General features: G+C 37.1%; 1 protein-coding gene across 9 annotated transcripts in view; it reads left to right on the plus strand.

The window, feature by feature from the left end:
- The window catches only part of CPLANE1 (ciliogenesis and planar polarity effector complex subunit 1), a 108,284-nt gene that overhangs the window by 39,775 nt on the left and 48,739 nt on the right, over positions 1-19,770 (plus strand). For 7 of the 9 annotated variants that reach the window (XM_059878889.1, XM_059878893.1, XM_059878891.1 and 4 more), the window contains 13 exons: positions 1,357-1,657; positions 3,126-4,035; positions 4,940-5,088; positions 5,680-5,843; positions 6,348-6,439; positions 7,641-7,723; positions 8,784-8,861; positions 10,630-10,822; positions 13,730-14,023; positions 14,208-14,978; positions 16,395-16,561; positions 17,829-17,958; positions 18,922-18,976. In XM_059878889.1, coding sequence (XP_059734872.1) covers positions 1,357-1,657; positions 3,126-4,035; positions 4,940-5,088; positions 5,680-5,843; positions 6,348-6,439; positions 7,641-7,723; positions 8,784-8,861; positions 10,630-10,822; positions 13,730-14,023; positions 14,208-14,978; positions 16,395-16,561; positions 17,829-17,958; positions 18,922-18,976 — 3,387 coding nt within the window. The remainder of the gene's footprint in view (positions 1-1,356; positions 1,658-3,125; positions 4,036-4,939; positions 5,089-5,679; positions 5,844-6,347; positions 6,440-7,640; positions 7,724-8,783; positions 8,862-10,629; positions 10,823-13,729; positions 14,024-14,207; positions 14,979-16,394; positions 16,562-17,828; positions 17,959-18,921; positions 18,977-19,770) is intronic. The other 2 variants (XM_059878896.1, XM_059878890.1) reach the window with 1 other exon arrangement.

Below are 19,770 nucleotides of genomic sequence, written 5' to 3' on the forward strand. Positions count from 1 at the left end.
GAAAACTAGTTTTTTCCTTTTAACAGTTATTTATGCTTCTAATTTACAGTTATTTGCATTCAAGATGACCTTTGGAAAAATTTTATTGTAGAAAAGTATAAACAATATCAAATTTAATGTTTTTAAATGTGCAGTTCAGTGGCATTAAGCACAGGCACACCTTGGGGATATTACACCTTTGGTTCCAGACCACCTGAATAAAGTGAATAGTGCAGTAAAGCAAGTCACATTTATATTTTTGGTCCTAGTGTGTATAAAAGTTATGTTGACAGTGTACTAGAGTCTATTAAGTGTGCCCTAGAAAAAGACAATACATTAATGTAAAACTTTAATTAAAAAGCACCTTATTACTAAAACATGCTAACCATTATCTGAGTCATAATCATAATTGTGAATCATAATCTTTTTGCAATAGTAATGTTAAAGATCACTGATCACAGATCACCATAACAAATATCATCATAATGAAAAAGTTTGAAATACTGTGAGAACTAGCAAAATGTGACACAGAGACATGAAGTGAGTAAATGCTGTTGGAAAAATTCTGCCAGTAGACTTGCTTGATGAAGGATCTCCCCAAACCTTTACCTACAATTTTTTACAAATTACAGTATCTGTGAAGTACAATAAATGAGCTATTTCTGTAAATTCATAATATGTGGACATTTTTAAAGAATTCAAATTGCTCTCTGTAGAACTATAGTCATTTAAGTCTAGTAACATCCTATGCTTGGGCATTGCATTAGTGTACTTAAACTCTATTTGTGATTTATATTTTTAAGACATTTTTGAAATCTCTAAAATGTCCTGTTTATGTATTAATGATACTTAAAAGTTTTCTGTAGGCAGTCTTGAAAAACTCCCTTTCCTGTGGTTTCTTGTTGTATGGTTTATGGTTTAGTCGCTAAGGCTAAGTCGCATCTGACTGTTGCAATTCCATAGACCTGTTCTTGTTACCTGAAGTCAAATAGGTGTTTTTGTTCTTTGGATAAAAATGTACTTATTTTCTCTTGTTTGCTACTGTGCGGGAATGAGAAAAATGTTACTGATTCTTTTTATAATTATCTGATTTTTGAAATAAATTACTTCTAACATTTTCATTTTCCAGGGCATACTTTTTTGTGGAGTCCCATTTATTCTTCTTTAATGGACTTTTTCTAGCTTCTGAAGTTCTACCTTAAAATTATGGATCATAACTTTCTAACAAATATTGAAGGAGGCATGATCTATAAGACTGTGAAACTAAGCCCTCAGTTAGATTTCATGTTCCCAGCAGGGGACCAGAGTTGGATCCCCTTATGTCTTGAGTTGAAATATTTTAATGAACTTTAAGGCCTTTTGTTCTTTTCTTTCTAGGTTCCCAAACAGAGGAGATGATGTCTGTTATCATGCATTCTATCCATAAAGTGAGGGTGAAGGCTCTAAAACGTGTGCAGAGAAATATAGGTTCTTTTGAAATGAATATATGGGAGCCAGTTGAAGAAGAAAAGCCAGCTGAGGTTGCAGGTTCTGACAGGTTTTCCTTGGGAACGAGTCTGAGCCGGAGCACACTCACAGAACTGGGCAGTTCTCTGGCCCACAGTGATGCAGATACGGCCGATACCCTCTCAGAAGCTTTGTCAGCTGAAGAAAAAAGCAGGACACATTTCTGTCAAAGGTACAATTGAGATCTTTAAGTAGAAAGCATTCACTTCCTTTGGGAGAAAAAAGTATTTTCATGCAACTGCTGACCTGACTTCTACTCCCAGCAACCTCACTGACTGTATTATTAACAATGAATGATAAGTGCCATACTCAGAGGAATGTCAGAAGTGTAAAATGAGACCTTACATTTGAAAATCCACTTAAAGTATTACTGAGATACTAAATGATTTTGCCATCTGAAGGTATAAAATGAGTAGATGAAATTCTAGAGTTTACTGGAGGACTTTTTGTTCTTTTAGTAATCATAGTCCTAAATAATTTAGAGTTATTTGGTTAGCTGTATTGTTTTTAGGGGCTTCCCTGGTGGCTCAGTCAGTAAAGGATCTGCCTGCAATGCAGGAGTCTTGGGTTTGATTCCTGGGTTGGGAAGATCCCCTGGAGAAGGAAATGGCAACCCACTCCATTGTTCTTAGGGTTTTCATGGCAAGAATTTGTACATCCTTTTTTTTTTTTTTTAAACACATTCATCTTTGAAGCTTGTCTATAAATTGTCAAGAAATTCTTGCTTATCATTTTAACCTCTTTTACTTTGATTTAAACAGATTTTTTTCCTTTATAATTCCAGTATCTACAATGCAATTTATCCTTCTCATGACTGAAGAGCTATATAGTCAATCTTACCTTGTTTAGGTGAAATGGTGTCTACTTCAAACATCTGCTTAGACGGTAGCTAGCAGTAACACGAATGGTGTGCTTGCTCCAGCAGACAGCTGCAGTGTTAGCACAGGAACACCTCGGAGGCTGCTTGCTATGCAGTCTTAATAAGAAGGGATATGGTGGGTTCAGCCCAGGTGCCTAACTGGAACCTTTATTTATTTTATTGAGGGAACTAGGAATTTGTGTTCTCCCTAAGAACTATGTTGAAAAGAAACAGATTTAAGAGTAATTATGGTTAGGTGCCTGCCCAACAGGTTTCATAGCAGCAGAAAGTGTTTAGAAAAAAATACCTGGCTTTTGTGTGCTAAAGAATCCTGAGGGCAGTCCTCCTTGCTCATCACACAGGGAAGCTGAAAGGGACAGATGCAAGAGAGAAACTGGAAACCGTAGACTAAGATGTGTATTGGTGGCTTGTGATTGTTACTGATTTTGTATTCCTAAATTCTGACCTGTTAGAGGACTTTTTTTTTTTTGCCCAGAAAAAGTCTTTTTTTTAATAGTGAAATTTCCTTGAACACATTTTAGTCTTTTTTAATATCAGATTTCTCTTTTGATATTACTGTTATATTTTTTGGACTCTGAATGTTCGGTTCTAACAAGTGTTTAGAGATCATTTAGTCCAGCTCCCTCGTTTACAAGACAGGTAGTCAAGGCATTAAAAAATGATAGGTATGACTTAAACAGTGGAGAGAGTCTTTATTGTCAATCAGTTTTAGTGATTAAATGATCTTTAATTTGTCTTTTCAAACTTAATTTTGCTACAGAAGTGCCCCAAATCACATGGAATTAACATTGACTGGTAAGCCCAAAGGTAAAAAGAAAATATATAATCAAAAGGAAAACCCTAAAAGAAAAGAAGATTGTGAAAAGTTATTACAAAATGCACTTCCTGTAATAGGTGTTTGGGAATTTGAACGTGACGATGACGAATATATTAAATTCCTTGAACTCTTCTTGAGTTATGTTCTTGAAAGAGACCTACTTGGTTCCAAGGATGCTGGCATTCCATTTCTAACTAGTTTTTCTGGACATCTTAGAGAACGTGAACTTAATTCTTTACTTTTTGATGTACATACAACATTAAAACGACGTCACAGCAGAACCAAAAGCCAGAATGTGTTCAGAGCCGGCTCCTGCTTTGTTGTTGCTCCTGAGTCAGATGAGTGTGAAAAATCAGAAAACCAGTCACTTTCAGCTTCCGTACTAGCTAATCAAGGGATCAGGCATTTTTCTGAGAACCCTCTGAATGAAGTCAATAAAAATGAAGGGAAGAGTGGGTTGTTTGGTTTAAAACAGAAGTCAGTTTATAGAATACCAGATGACAATGCAGAGAAAACTTTAATACAGAGACTGTCAAACCATAGTGTGTGCATTCCCCAATCCACTGAAACTAGAAGATGCGCTTTCAAAGCAATTCAGTGCAATGATATTAACCCGCAAGAAGATCTTCCTGTAGCACTAAATAACACATGTGGCAGTACAAGAAGGCTTCTGGAATGGATGATAAGATGGTCCGATAAAAGGCTGCTCTGCGACTCTGGACTCACCGGGCCGTCCTGTGAGTATAGTCCTGTCATTCGTGTAAAGACCTCGACAGCTGCCGTTCTTACGTCACTTTGGCTTTTGGAACAACCCTATTTTGCTACATATGAGGCAAAAAATGCCATCGTTAAGGTAAATGCTTGAATTGCTTATGATTAGATACAAATTAGAATTCTTATTTTAGATTGAAACTGTATTTGTACTTCCCTACCTAATAAAGAATCAATAAGCAACAGAATTGATGATAATGCTAATTATAATCTTTACCACCTAATTTTTTAAAGTAGTTCCTTTAATTCTTCGGAGAGGGCAATGGCACCCCACTCCAGTATTCTTGCCTGGAGAATCCCAGGGACGGAGGAGCCTGGTGGGCTGCCGTCTATGGGGTCGCACAGAGTCGGACATGACTGAAGTGACAGCAGTAGCAGTAGCAGTTTAATTCTTAGAAATGATTTATTAAGGTTAAAGTATTTTCAGAGAGGCTGTGAGATTTTGAGGTTCCATGTGTGTTTATAAAAAAGAAAAAGAAGGAGTTTCGTGGTGGACTAGTGGTTAGAATTGGGCAGTGTCCATGGCATGGCCCCACTTCCATCCCTGTTCAGGGAACTGAGATTCTGCAAGCTGTATGGCATGGCCAGAATAAAAAGAGAGATAATTTTAAGTGATATTACAAGTGGTTATTACATTTATATTATTACTAAATGTCTTTATAATAGTAAAGAAAGTGAAATGAAAGCAACTTTACATTTTTATTTCTGTTGTCCTATGACCTGAAAACATTGGTGATTTACCTTTCAAGTTTATAAGGCTGATCTCTTTTGAATACTCACGGTAGTCAAGCTTGTTTTTCTAGGTGGAATAATGGGTTAGCCATTGCTTTAGCATCAGAACTGAGTATGAGAAATGCAATGAATACTCGATAAATGAGGAAGAGACTTACTCAGAAGTTCTGTAGAAAGTATTAATAATCTAAAAATATAATGAAAAGTAAGGGATTCAGTAATGAATATTAAGTACTATAAATGGTTTGTTTTAGGTGCTAGAGAATAATTCCCCTGGGCCTCAGAATGGACCCAGTATAGAGAGTGATTGTAAAACAGATGCTGGCTGTTCTGTTGCAGTATCCGCTCAAGGTGGGACTGAGGAAATAAATGATCAAAATGAATCCTGTCAAAGTATCTGGAAGTAAGTTGCTGATTATAGGTACCTTGTTTGATGATGTTTGGTCTTGAAGGAGACTTGAACCCTTGAAAGTTACGGAAACAAGCATTTCTTTAAACTAGAGAAGCAGCAAGGAGTGCTTTCTGAAATATTTTAATAATACGTTACAAATTTTGTTTCTTTCCATGTTTAGCATATATCTTCTGAGACAGGAGCAAATTCATCCCAAGAGATTCCTTTATTATGTTCATTGACTTCCTGTATTTTTATTTAATATGTGGCACTATGAGGAATATATCCTTGAATACTAAAGCTGAAGGCTTGGTAACAGGAAGATTCCTTTATGGGAATGGGAAATTTAGATAAGCTGAAATTATTCTAATCTGAGTAAATAAAAATGGGATATTCAGTTATTCATTGAACCTTTTTAAATTCATTTTTTATTCTTCATTTTAACCTTTTATTGATATTCTGCTATGTGCCATATGTGGTTAAAACAAAGACCTCATAAGTATGAAAGCTTAGTTTGTTTTTCAATTAACTGAATCCGTTGAAAGTAAACTCTTTGTTCCCAAGTATGAGTTACAATTTTAGCTGCTTCATTTTTGTCAATAGAATGCCAACAGATGTAAAAAATCCTGAAATAAAAGGAACCAAAGATGAGATTATTTCTGTCACTGATGACACTGAAAAAGAATTTGTAGATATCGATGAGGCTCTTATAGAAGTAGAAGCATTTACACAGGAGGAAATGGATGTATACCCATCAGACCATGAAGGTCAGTTTATTTAGCTAATCTTTTTGTTTGACCTTACTGATTTGATAGGGTGAATGATTAAGAGATAACTTAGTCTTATATCTAAATTGGCATGTTTATAAAATAGCCTAAATCCAATTGTTTAAAGAGAATTTCATATTTTTGAAATGTTAAGCATATTAACTCGTAACCTGAGTTTGGAGTCTTTTGCCTTGCTGTGTTAATTATTTTGAGTCTCTTCATTTCTGTGAACCAATCCTGTGAACCTTTCCTTGGCAGGCTTCTTTAAAACAGCAACTCTCAGAGCTTTATATGGAATTATACACACTGATATAAGCCCTCTCAAGGTGTATCTGGACTCACTTGGTGAAGAGGGTTTGTCTCTAGGTGTTAAAAAATATTTTTGTAAGGAGGATAGGAAATGTTTCTGCCATCATGTTTCCTGTAATATTCCTGAACCTTCTGAAAAGTAAATTGATTAACTTTCAAAGGGTCTGTGTTTTCTTTCCTCTTGTTTCCCCATAGAGGATGCCAAATTATTTGCCAAAGAACCTGTTGAAAGTCCCAATATTGCCATTTACATGCAGATGCAGACCTTACCACAGCACTTAGATAAGGTAAGTGTGTAAATATGGATTGTTGTTGTTGTTTTTTAGTTGCTCAGTTGTGTCTGACTCTTTTGTGACCCTGTGGACTGCAGCCCACCAGGCTCAACCATCCATGGAATTTCCCAGGCAAGAATACTGGAATGGGTTGCCATTTCCTTCTCCAGGGGATCTTCCCAACCCAGGGATTGAACTCATGTCTCCTGTGTTGGCAGACAGATTCTTTACCACTGAGTCACTGGGAAGTCTTCGTAAATATAAAGTTACTCAAATCATACTATGGTAACACTGTAGTGTTTTTATTCAGTATACCCAACCAAGGCTATTGTCTCTTAAAAGTATACTGTGAATCGTAAAGTATAGCCATGCAGTATTTTTCTTTCACAGAAATTGTGTTACTAGTAAGATCTAATACTTTCAGGCAATGAAGTGTTAATTTCATAAATTGCTGTAGTAAATTAATTTAGCCAAGAGTGCTGCAAGTGTTCCTTATTCAAAATGTATAAGTTCATCAGTAGTGTGCAGCTTTTGCGCATACACGCACTTTCATGTATTATTTGTTTTCTCAAAACACTATACACTAGATTTCCAGGTAAGACAAAGACATTTCTAATTATTGAAACAATTCCTTTAAGAGGGATTAGTGTTTTTTTGGTTTTTTTTTTTCTCATTTTCTAGTTGTTTTCACAGTGTACAGTTGGCCCTTAAACAACATGGCATTTAGAGGCTTCGACCCCGCCCTGCAGTCAAGAATGCACGTCCAGCCGTCCCTTAGTGTTCACAGAGGATTGGTTCCTGGGCCTGGTGTGGATTCAGCCAACCCCCAGATTGTGTAGTAATGTATTTATTGGAAAAAACGAATCTGCACATCAGTGTACCTACGCAGTGCAAACCCAAGTTGTTCAAAGTTCCGTTGTACTTCCGTAGTAATGCATGTGTAATTTACAGATATGTCATAAATACATTGTAAATGATTTCTAGTGGCATCATTTGTCTTTGCAGTTTCATACACTCAGCAGCTTGAGGTGCTGGGCTTGAGGATCACAGGATGAAGATCTGGTCAGAGCAGGGCTGGGAGGACACTTCAGTGTTTGCTTTCTCACTTGCTTTCAGACTGTTTTTGTTCAGGCGAGTGGCTAATGTGAAACCCAAGATACCACAGACAACAATACCTGTTTCCCCTCTTTTCTTTTTTGGGTACTATTAATTTTAGCAGCATTCCACAGGAGAGGCTCAGTGTCCAAGGGAAGAACCACGGGAGACGTGTATGGAGGAAGAATCAACTGAACAGAAGGGGTAAGGGAGACAAGTCTGAGGGGCTTTCAGGGCTCACCTGGGATGCACGTGATGAAGAGGAGTCTTTTTCCTCATAATTGACAGTATGTGTTTTACAGTGATACTGTGTTCCTGGTGAAATGGTAACTTCAGTTTAATAGCAGTGGTAATGATGATTTTTAGTAAATGTTATACTTCTCAATTTTGATAGAGTGAGGTAAATAATAACGTCTAAAATACCTTTTGTTCTCCTATCACTATCAGTCTTAAAATATAGCTAGAAATACCCAGAGTTTATTCACCTGCTAATTAAGGCCCTCCCTGTCCCTACTAGTTTCATTTTTATTGGGTAAAAGTAAAGAATCATATTAGTCATAACATATGCGTATGATCTTTCACTATTGTGGTGTGATCATTGTACACTGTCTGCAGGGCTTCAGTGGACACATACTCTGCTTGCTAGCTTATTATTGCTTCAAGGATAGCTGAAGACAAATTTTCATATGTTGCAGTTTGGGCATGATTTCTTAATTGTTGGGATTTTTGAAGTTTTGAATTTTTAGGATTATTTTGACTAAGGAAGGCAACTCAGTTAAATTCTCTTTCTCTTATGTACAAATTTTGTTCAGGCCGTCTGTGAATAATTAATAAAAGAATATATTTAATGTCCTGTGTCTTTACAAGTAATATAAATGTTTCTATTAATAAAAAACTAGTCATTGCAGTTTCAGATGTGATAACGGGCTCTGTAGTGTTCTGAGCAAAGTGTCTGCTTCTTCCCAGGTAAAGTTTGAGGTCCCAGCTAACTTCATTTCCACTCATTTTGGATTATATTATTTCTGTTGTCAAACATTTAATAATGTTCAAGTCATGTATTAAAGCCATCCAGACAAATTCTTTGCTTTTATTTGAATCTCTTACTATTGCTATGGAGACAAATGTAAATAGATTGTAATTATGAGCTAAGCATTACAGAGGATTAGAGGATGTTTAGACTCTTAGATGGCTGAGCCTTAGATCACCTGTATCTTAGATAATGTGAAGAGTATCTTCCTAATTGATTATTAATCTTTAATTACAGTATGATCGAAGCCTCTACAGATCTTGAACACATCATTCCTCATTCGTTTTGTGTAGATACAAATTCAGAAGTTTCTAGGTAAGCATTTTTGCATACTGTACCATTCTGATATAATTACAAATAGAAAAGAGAAAAAAACTTTGCCTGCTGTACCATTTTGAAACAGTTACTAAACATCTTGACCAAAAACTTAAGTAAAATGAAATCAACACTACGCTTTGAAAGATCAAAATAGGTATCCATTTCTGACAACTTTACCTTTCTCATTGAAAGATTTTCCTGTAACAGTTGTGTTTTAAAGATATGCAGGAACTATTTTAGAACAAGTCTCTTCCGAAAAAGAGAAGTCATGGGTATGTTATTGAAAGAGGTAGTTCTTGCTCATGTTCAGCCTTCAGCAGATTTCTCATGAAATATCAAATGCCTTTAATTCTCTCAGAGAATAGTCATCCAGTTCTATCTTTTGAATTTCTTTTCCAATGGTTGGAGTGTATAAATGGTGTTGAAATCAGAGAATGATACAGCATAAATTTGCTTTAGAAAAATTCTCCATAATTAAAATTTATCTCCTTGCTATTTATTAAAAAGCAATGGCCAATAAAGTTGTGTTAAAACAGGCAAGTAAGTTGTAATGTCTGTTCTTCATGGATCTCCCAAATAGAATTCTGTTATCGAGCACATGCTTAATAAAAAGGCTCATATTATTGCTGGAAGGGAATGAGTGTAAATCCAAATAAATCTAAACACAGTTTAATATGTTATTTTCTTTTTAGAGACAGTGATCAGTTCATTTGGACATGATATTACCTGCTCCCTACATTGATTTACTTATAAAACATTGAATACCTCTTGTGTTTTAAGGAATCATCCTCAAATAATCATTTTATTAAAACAAAAACTTACTTTGACTTTTAATTTTTATTTCTAAATAAGCATTTTTTGTTAGGATGTAGTTATTACTGTGAACTCTCTGATTTGTTTGGAAATGAAATATTCACAATACTATTGGTTCACATTTATTGAAGAACAGCAGGAGTTTGCCCTACCCATGTTAGAATTAAACATATTTTTAGAAGTACATTTATCTATTTTTGGCTGTGCTGGTTCTTCGTTGCTGTGCGAACTTTCCTCTAGGTGCAGCAAGTGGGGGCTAGTCTTTGGTTGTGACGCTCAGGCTTCGCATTGCGCTGACTTCACAGGCTCTAGGGCACGTGCGCTTGGAAGTTGTGCTTCCCAGGCTCTCGAGCACAGGCTCGATGGATGTGGCACACGGGCACAGTTGCTCCATGGCATGTGGGCTCTTCCTGGGTCAGGGTTCGAACCTGTGTCTCCTGCATTGGCAAGTGGATTCTTTACCACTGAGCCACCAGGGAAGCCCAGAATTAAACGTATTTCTTAACCCATACTTTCCACAGTTTTCTTTAAATCCACTTTGGATCTTTAAATTTAATCCAAGAGATATATTCTAAGTCAAATGACATTGTCTGTCCAGCTAATCAGAACGATTGCACAGGTCTCAAACTCAGATGCCTACAGGGACCCGACAAGTAAAATAAATGTGTGAGCTGTCCTGGGCATTGTACCACCACAGGGCGGGGCCGTGGCTGGCTAGACATCACATGTCCCTTAGTTACAGCATTCGGATGAACAGCTCTGCTGATGACAAATGTGTCTGGGGGCTGAGGGATACAGTGAGATAGGCTTTAGGGTTTAAATTTCCTGAAAACTTCCAGAAAGCTTTTAAAGTAGAATAAAACAAGTAGGATCAAAATACTCAGCTCATAAACACCTAATGTGGTTTTTTTCTTGATTAACGTGTGCTTTTTATTTATATGCTTCCACATAGTACTCCAGTCTCTGCATGTAAAGATAAATCTTCCTCAGCTCCACCTTTGGCATCAAATGGAGTCACAGTGGCTTCACAAACACCTGGACCAACAGCTCAGCCAACCCAGAGAAACGAACCCAGGGCTCAGTTATCACAGTCTTCCGATTCTGTTAGGCAGATGCTCCAAGATGAAATGTTTAAATTAGTTCAGGTAAGCACATCTCCGTTTAACCAAGCAAGTCACACATGGTATATACATTAGGTTTTAAAATACGAACAAACTTCCGGAATCTGACGAGTTAAAATTAAATCACAGGGTTTCCCTGCTTTGGGCGCTTTTCCTTTGTTATTCAGAAGTCCTAATTCTAGGGCCTAGAGTCTCCACTGTGTTCCCTACTTTTCCTGATGACTTCTTTTTTCTGAGCTCTTGGGAATCCAGAGCTGCTGACAAAAGTGAGGTGGCTGAGCAGACCAGCCAACCCCTGCTCAAAGTTATCTGAAGCTTATTTTCTGACACAGCCTGTCACGTCATATTTGGCTTGAAATTGTCACCTGCATTTAAAGTGTTGTTCACTTTGCCTTCCGTCATCTTTTTCTCGTCTGGTATCCTTTTCTCTCTCTACCAACAATTTAAAAATTATTTCCCTTTCCCTTTTCTGTTGTATTCCTTATACATTAATTCCCCTCACGTCTTTTCTTTTCTTCATGTATTCTACATTCACTTTCATACCTTTCTGTGTGATGCAGTGTATCATTTCTGTACTGGCAATTCTGGGCGCTAATTTTCTCTTTGAATTTATGGGCCCCAATAACAGACGTTTTCAGCATGCTCCACCATCCCATGGAACTTCTTGAAACTGATTTTATTCTTATTCTTCTGAGTCTCTTATTTCCCTTTTCTTTTTAGTAGCATCACCTATTTTACCAGGTTAAAGTTTAATTTTTTGTTTCTGATTTTCACATATTATTTTTTATTTATTGCCCAAACTGCATGTGGAATCTTAGATCCCTGACCAGAGCTTGAACCCATGCCCCCTGCAGTGGAAGCACAGAGCCCCAACCACTGGACTGCCAGCAAGTCCCCTGCTTAAAGTTTTAGAGGCATTTGTCAAACTTGTTTTCTGGATTACCTAGAGTCTTTGCTGGTCACTGCCCTGTATATTTAACAAATTCTCGAGGTAATTCTGATACACACAAAAGATTAAGAGTCACTGTCTTAGAGAGTCATCTTTCCCTCTTTCACTGTGCATGTTCAGTGTTTTCTTCATTCTTTTGCCTACGTCGTATGTCTATTTCTTTTTCTTTTTCTTTTGGTTTTACCAGTTTATTGCTACCAACCCGCCTCCCTCCATCCTCCTCATGTGTGAGTGCTCAGTCATGTAACCCCATAGACTGCAGCCCGCCAGGCTTCTCTGTCCGTGCATTTTTCCAAGGAAGAATACTGGAGTGGGTTGCTGTTTCCTTCTCCATATTTGCTATTTCTGTAACTGTCACCAACCTTAGATTCTTAGAACTTCACACTTCTATTGTCTTAAATATGCATTTCTGAGATCTTCTTCTCCAGATATTGTTCTAATACTGTTACTTTTCTGTTCTAAAAATCTTCAATGAATTTCAGGTACAGATGTATATACTCTATGATATCAATCGTGTGTTAAAATACAAACAGTAAAAGGAGACATGCTAAAAATATGAATACTAGTTATCTTTGGGACTAGGATTATGTATCATTTTTTATTTTCTTTCTTATGCTTCTTTTTTTTGTAATAAGCATGTATTTCTTTTATAATTGAAGGGAACCTCCATTTTTTTTATTAAATTTGTTTTTAATTGAAGGGTAATTGCTTTACAATATTGTATTGGTTTCTGTCATACATCAACATGAATCAGCCATGAATCAACATATCTAGGTCTCCTTCCTCTTGAACCTCCCACCCCATTCCACGCCCCTAGGTTGTTATAGAGCCTGGGTTTGAGTTCCCTGGTCATACAGCAAATTCCCATTGGCTATCTAGTTTACTTATGGTAATGTATATATTTCCGTGTTACTCTCTCCATTCATCCCACCCTCTCTTTCCTCCCCCAACTGCCCCATGTCTATAAGTCTGGGGAACCTACATTAAAAAAAAAAAAAAGGCCTGCAGGGTTTCCTTCTTGGCTTGTTTTATAAAGTACAGCTTTTCTCTTCCCTGTTTTCCCACCATACTCTCCCAAGTCCAGTGGTTCTCAGAGTGTGGGCTCTGAACCCTTAGCATCAGCATCACTTAGATATTTGACACACAGGTTGTCAGGCCTCCATCCCAGACCGATTGGAATCAAACTCTGGGGATGGTGCTCATCAAAGAGTGCAAGTCCTCAGATGACGCTGACGCATGCTGCAGCTGGGGAACCACTATGCTAGCCTCTCTTCTCATTAGCTGTAAATTTCCTGCTCCATCCAAGCCAGTGTGTGTACTAGTGATCCGAAAGCTTTTCTGCACATTGAAGTCACCTCATCATCCTAAAAACTACTCATCCTGGCTCACATCCCCGGGATGCTCTGATTTTATTGGCATGGGGTGAGACCTGGCCATGGGGCTTTTTTAACTGCTCCTCAAGTGATTCCGTTGTGCGAGATTTGTCAAGCATTGTGCATACCTTTGCCTTTCACTCCAATAGCCCTTTCACAGGAATTCCTTACTCTGCGCCTGTTTCCTGATCTCTACTTCTTTCATTCTTGAAAACCTGTTCACACACCCATTTAGGAATTCTTCTTTAATTATCCTCACCCACAAAATAAATAAAAATTTAAAAAATTTAGGCAGTCTAGTTATCCTTACCTGCTCCATCAGCTCACTCCTTTATGATCCCTGGGATATTTATGTAAACTGCTTCACAGATGGTCTCAAGTCGCATTATGAGTTCATAGTCCTAGCTGACTCCTCCTTGAAGACAGGAAGCTATTCTTCTTTTCCTTTTTTTTTAGATCTCTCCCAGCTATGCTTCATACTCAGCACTTGTGGTTGTGACAGATACTAAGATGGAACTATGACTATTTTGGAATACTCAGATAATTGTTGCTTCTTTGGGTCTTTTCATTAGATTTTAAGATGTTTCTGTAATTTTTATTTTATTCTAGCTGCAACAGATCAATTTCATGAGCCTAATGCAAATAGTAGGATCATCCTTTGCTAACCTCCCAGATATGCATCAACTTCTACAACAGTCCCAGTCTGTGCATTTGGTGGGAAGCCAAGCATCAAACCCCACGAGAGGGAGTAATGATGTTGGAGACACCAGTAGAAATCTGAAGGAGAGATTTTTCATTAAACCACAACCCATGGCAGAGTGTGCCAGAGAGCCTGGCAAGAACATCCCACACTGCCATAAAGAAATTGTGCAATCCAATGAAAACAGTAATGGAAACTTCGAGGTAATGCATTTTAAAATACCACTGAAGTTTTCCTCGTAGTTTCAGTGGTTAGTTATTTGAATAAAGGAGTTATTTAGTAGTTATTATATTCTACCCACTCTAAAACATATTGAACAGAATTTACAAAATAAGGAGTTTGTAATATATTTTAAAATTACATCATAGTTTTTCCTTTCTCTTCCAGAATGTTCCACACGGGAGTGTTCCTTTTTGTCAATCAGAAGGTCAGCCGCAGAACAGAGGACTAACTCCAGCATCTCATAGCTTACCAACCACTTCTTTGTCTCCAGTCCCTGCTGGAAACACTCACCTCCACCTTTTGTCCACATCTTCTGCCATTCCAAAGACACCTAGACTTATCCCCACTGCAAATACTTCCAGACCTAGTGATGGTTTCCCTTTGCTTCAATTTCAGCCCAAGCCTGAATTTAAGCCCATTTCCTTCCACACAGAAAGAGTTCCTCAAGTTCCCTTCAGTCCTCTGCCACAGCCTAGAGAGGCTTGGGGATTATCTGATTTCTTACAGCCTCCTTTGCCAAAGACAGCAATGGCCACTACTTCAGTGTCCCATTTGAATCTGAGCCAGTATAATACTGAGGCCATAAAAAAAGCAGTTGAGCCGAAAAAATGGGCAGAAACAATAATTAAAGAAATCCCAAAGCACATGAACTTGGATCAGTATGTTGGACAAGAAAACTTGACACCTCAACAGGACTCTACAACATTTATGAAACCAGAAAAAATTTTTGATGTTAAACCAGGACCTTTTGAGATATCTTCTCAGAATTCCTCTGGACTTCCTTTATTGCACCTGCAACTTAAACCTCCTTACATGTTTTCTTCTGCCTCAAGAGTATCCATTACAATTCCACCAATACCTATTAGAACCATGGCAGAAGAAAGAAAATGCCCAAGATTATCACTACTTCATTCATGTCTAGGCCCAGAAAATATGGTAATGATTTTTGCAGAGTGTTGCAAAAGCACATTCCTGCATTTTTCATAGCACAAATGTATACTCAATGAAAAGTTCTAACACATTTATTTTTCAAAAAATAATGCTTTTGTTATTGGAAATAGTATACAGATTTGATTTAAATTAATAATTGGATATCTTAAAGGTTTTAGGGCTTCCCAGGTAGCACTAGTGGTAAAGAACCTGCCTGCCAATGCAGGAGACATAAGACACATGGGTTTGATCCCTGGGTCGGGAAGATCCCCTGGAGAAGGAAATGGCAACCCACTCCAGTATTCTTGCCTGGAGAATTCCACGGACAGAGGAGCCTGGTGGGCTACAGTCCATGAGATCGCAGAGTTGGACACTGGTGAAGCAATTAAGCACGCACAGAGGTTTTAGGTCTTTCTTGTACATCAGTACCAGAGTTTTCTAGACTCTTTCATAGATAAGTCTGAAATCCTGCTCAGAGAAGAAATAAGTAAAATAATATGACCAGTATTCTTATTTATACATGTAGGGGAGTGTATGTATGAGTGTGTTTCTGTCTAGAGTGAGAGAGAGCATTGTTTGAGGTTCCTAGCAATTGTAATATGATTTCCTTCAAATCTATTACAGGTTAAAATTGTTAAATAGACCCAGATCTGTAAGTAGTTTTACTTATTAAAAAAATGTTTCTTTTTTTAAATACTTAAAAAACACAAAGATTAAATCTTTATAAACCCACCAAGTCCTGTTTAAAGTTGTAACCTTTGATTAATGAGATTCAGACTGTTCGGATTCTACTTCTGTTAAGTCAGTATAGTTGAGTGATTCATTCTCTGGTACCCTTCTAAGATTCTAAAATGGCAGTGGGAAAAGAAGTGGTCATTCCTTAGAAAAAATAGTTATCATGCCTCCTTTTCTTCTGAACATATTATGAACAAAAGGAAAGAATTGAAGGAGTAGAGAAGTATATGTTTTTGGAAGGTTTTAAAGACTTTTTTTAAAAATTAGAATAGTATAATAAACCCCCAAGTTATACCATCACCCAGCAACAGTTGTTACCAACGTATCGCTTATTTGTTCCATCCATAATTTCCACCCCTGTGCATCATCCCAGTTCCAAAGAATTTTAAACCCAAGCTAGGCATTATTTAACTTAATTTGTAATTGTAAGAAGATTCTTAATATGAAAAAGAAATTAAGAAAATGAGGACTTCTAGAAAGATTTCTGATTCAGTAGAGTTTCAGAAATGATTTCTAAAATCATTTATATGTTAAGATCTGGACACTTCTTGTACTTGTTAACTCTGACATGTTCTGTCACTTGCACATCTTAGTTTAAACAAACTTTTCTCTCAGTTTTTATTAACATGTTGTCTAATTGACATGTTTGTAATTTTAAATTACTGTCCTTTTGTTTCTCTTCTATAGTACCAAAAACCACAACTTATTCCACTTGAAAACCTCATTGCATTTAAACAAAGGCAACAGAACTTGACACATAATTCCTTTGAACAAGGTGATCCTGGACATCTCCAGCTTCTGAAGGTCAAAATAGAATCATCTGAATTGAGACAAGAGAAGGACAGTAGAAAAAGGCAAGTTTTAAGTGAAATTTTATTTGAGCATATACCTGCAAACATACCGACAAGTTTATTATTAGTGACAACAATACAGTTAAATAGATGGAAATTATCTGGTTCAACCTCTCAGCCTATGCACAATTGCATATTCAGTTTCCTTGTCAAGTATCATGCATTTGAATACATCTTGTGATGAGAAAAATTCCTATAATGTGAGAGACAAATACTAGTATTTTTTACATGCTAGCTGGGAGGGATTGGGGGCAGGAGGAGAAGGGGACGACAGAGGATGAGATGACTGGATGGCATCACTGACTCGATGGATGTGAGTCTGAGTGAACTCCGGGAGTTGGTGATGGACAGGGAGACCTGGCGTGCTGTGATTCATGGGGTTACAAAGAGTCGGACATGACTGAGCGACTGAACTGAACTGAAGGAATTCTTTCCTGGCATTCAATAGGCTGGAGGTTTCTTTTACCTTTTTCTTTAATAGGATGGGCAGTCATCTTTTGCAGCAAATATTTGGTATCATGAAATATTCTATGTACTATTCAATACACTGACATAACGTTTATTGTTATTCATCTTACCATACAGACTCATACAGAGCACAGTGGTGTGAATTGTTTCAGGGCACTAAGAAATGTGCATGTGAAAAGCAAGGCCGTGACTTTTCATGAAGAGCATATATAGTGTTTCATTCATAATGGATGTTCAAGACATGTATTCATGGTGGATTTTTACTTAGTGTAGAAATCTTTAAAATTTCATGTTTATCAGGCCCTAAAATCTACTACCAGCGCTCTCTTTCCAGATGGTTCTTTCCTTCCATATTTTCTAAGTAAACCCTCTTCAAAGTAAGTTTTCCCTGTAGCTTTTTGGGCCTTCGTTTCTCCTCCCTGGGGTTCCCTCCTTGGAGCCTGAGTTTGCCTGACTTCTTTAAATAGGTCAATGGTGGTATCTAATAGGGTTTCCAGGGCCAGCTTCAAATCTGCAAAAAAGAGAATTTGAAAATTACCTGAAATGTGTAACTCTAACCTGAGTTTCCCATGACTAACAGATAAGTCAGTTCAGTAGTAGAGGAACTAGAAATAACTTTCTTGTGTCCCTGACTTTTGCTTGTATTTATTCTAGCAGAATATCTTGCTAATTTAATTAAATGCCACTGAACATAATCTATTGACATAATTTTCATAACTGTCTTCCTATATAGCATGATACAGATGAAAAACTGATGTTCCTAAAATAGTAAAAATACGCTTTACACTGTAATTTTTAACAGACAAAGACGACGAGCTGAAAAAGAACTGCAAGAAGAAAGATCAGAGAAACTAAGGAGAAAACCAAGTGTGACTTTCCAACCGGAGAATATCATCATTAATGATAATGATTCAGAAGTAGTGAAACCCAAGGTACAGAAAAACTACAATGCATTCTTCCCTGGTCTGCGTGTACACAGAGTTCAGAATGTCTCTGGTTTATTTAGTCATCTGATTGTGACTGGGAGGATCTTAACAACATATTGACCAGAGGTGTATTAACACTTTTATGTTACCCAAACATTATTGACCAGAGACGTTTGAATATTTACTTACATAACAAGTCGCTGGCCACAGGCATTGGTTTCTGCAAGAATCCCCTGGTCAATAATGTGTTAACATCATTAAGTACAAAAGTCCTGAGTGTATCCCTCCATACAGGATAGAAACAAAGTTATGAATATGAAAAGAAACTTGTTGGCAAATCAAAAACTGTAGTTTAGAGCATCTGCTTATGTGACTTTGTATTTTAAATCACTCTGACTTTTTTCTGGGACATCTTAATGCATATTGTGGGTTTATCCTGTGATAGCTTCACCCACCTCTTTTAGATGCCTCTAGGGTTTCCCCAACATAGGTTTTTTTATACAGCCTCTATTTTATGTCAGATCTTTGCAAACATTCCTTCTAAATTTGGTGACTGTTTACCTATATATGCAACAAGAGATTAAATACAACAGAAATAGTTTTGTTTACTTGAATCTTAGCACCCTTTTTCAGTAAGTCCTCAAGAACGTGTCTGGTGCACTTAGTAAAGTGTTGAGTCCTTGAATAGTTTTGATACTATTTGAGAGTTAAAGCTAGTCTGCAGGAGAAAATTGCATATTGTAATTTAGTAACTGCATTAAATTGGTAATGCTCTTTTTTGTTGCTTGATCTGTGAATTTTGTGAACACCTGTGGAATTACTTTGATAGAATAAGTATTTCTAGAGTTATAAGATTTGAAACTAAACACCCCCGCCCAAATCAACATTCCTCATAGCTATTGAATATTTTTTTCAAAATAATATATGTCTTTGAGTTAGTCATAAATTGATCATTTGGGGTTCATTTAGGAGCAACAAGAACATGATGGTTCCCGGCCTTTGGAAGACTTTGACATTCCTTTTGGTATGTATATGCATGACTAATGTTATGTCTCCATTCAGAGTTCAAATCAGCTTTCTAAAAATGTGTTTATGAGACCAAGTGATTTTCATGTTGTCTTTGACAGGATGGGGTGTCTGTGTGTGTGTGTGTGTGTGTGTGTGTGTGTGTGTGTGTGTGTTTTGCTGTGTTATCCATTACCGCAGTGGTTGATAGACTGTGACCCAAAGGCCAGACCTGGACCACACCTGTTTTGTTTTTTTTTAACTTTTATTTTATGTGGGACTACAGTTGATTTACAATGTTGTGTTAGTTTCCGTGGTGTGTGTGTGTGTGTTACTCGCTCAGTCGTGTCCAACTCTTTGAGAACCCATGAACTGTAGCTCGCCAGGCTCCTCTGTCCATGGAATTCTCTAGGCAAAAATACTGTGGGTTGCCCACACTTGTTTTTGTAAATCAAGTTTAATTGATGCCCATTTATTTAGATATTGTCTATGACAGCTTTCACATTGCAGCAGGGTTCATTTGTTGCAAAAGGGACTATATGGTTTTCAAAGCCTAAAGATTTATTATCTGGCCCTTTACAGAAAGAGTTTATCAGCCCCTATAGTAGAGCAATGTAATTAGTTAGAATCTCAAATAAGATACTGATATATGAGGCCCAAAAGGAAACTATGGGAGAAAATGCCTGGAGTCAAACTAATCATAGAAAATACATATACATTAAAGGAATTAGTTCAGAGAAGAGGACTTGTTTATACATTGTAAATTCTTTTCCTTCTTGAATTGATCGATTCATTTCTTACCTTTGAATGTAT

The sequence above is a fragment of the Bos taurus genome, chromosome 20 (assembly GCF_002263795.3).
Source record: "Bos taurus isolate L1 Dominette 01449 registration number 42190680 breed Hereford chromosome 20, ARS-UCD2.0, whole genome shotgun sequence".
Taxonomy (NCBI): Eukaryota; Metazoa; Chordata; class Mammalia; order Artiodactyla; family Bovidae; genus Bos; species Bos taurus.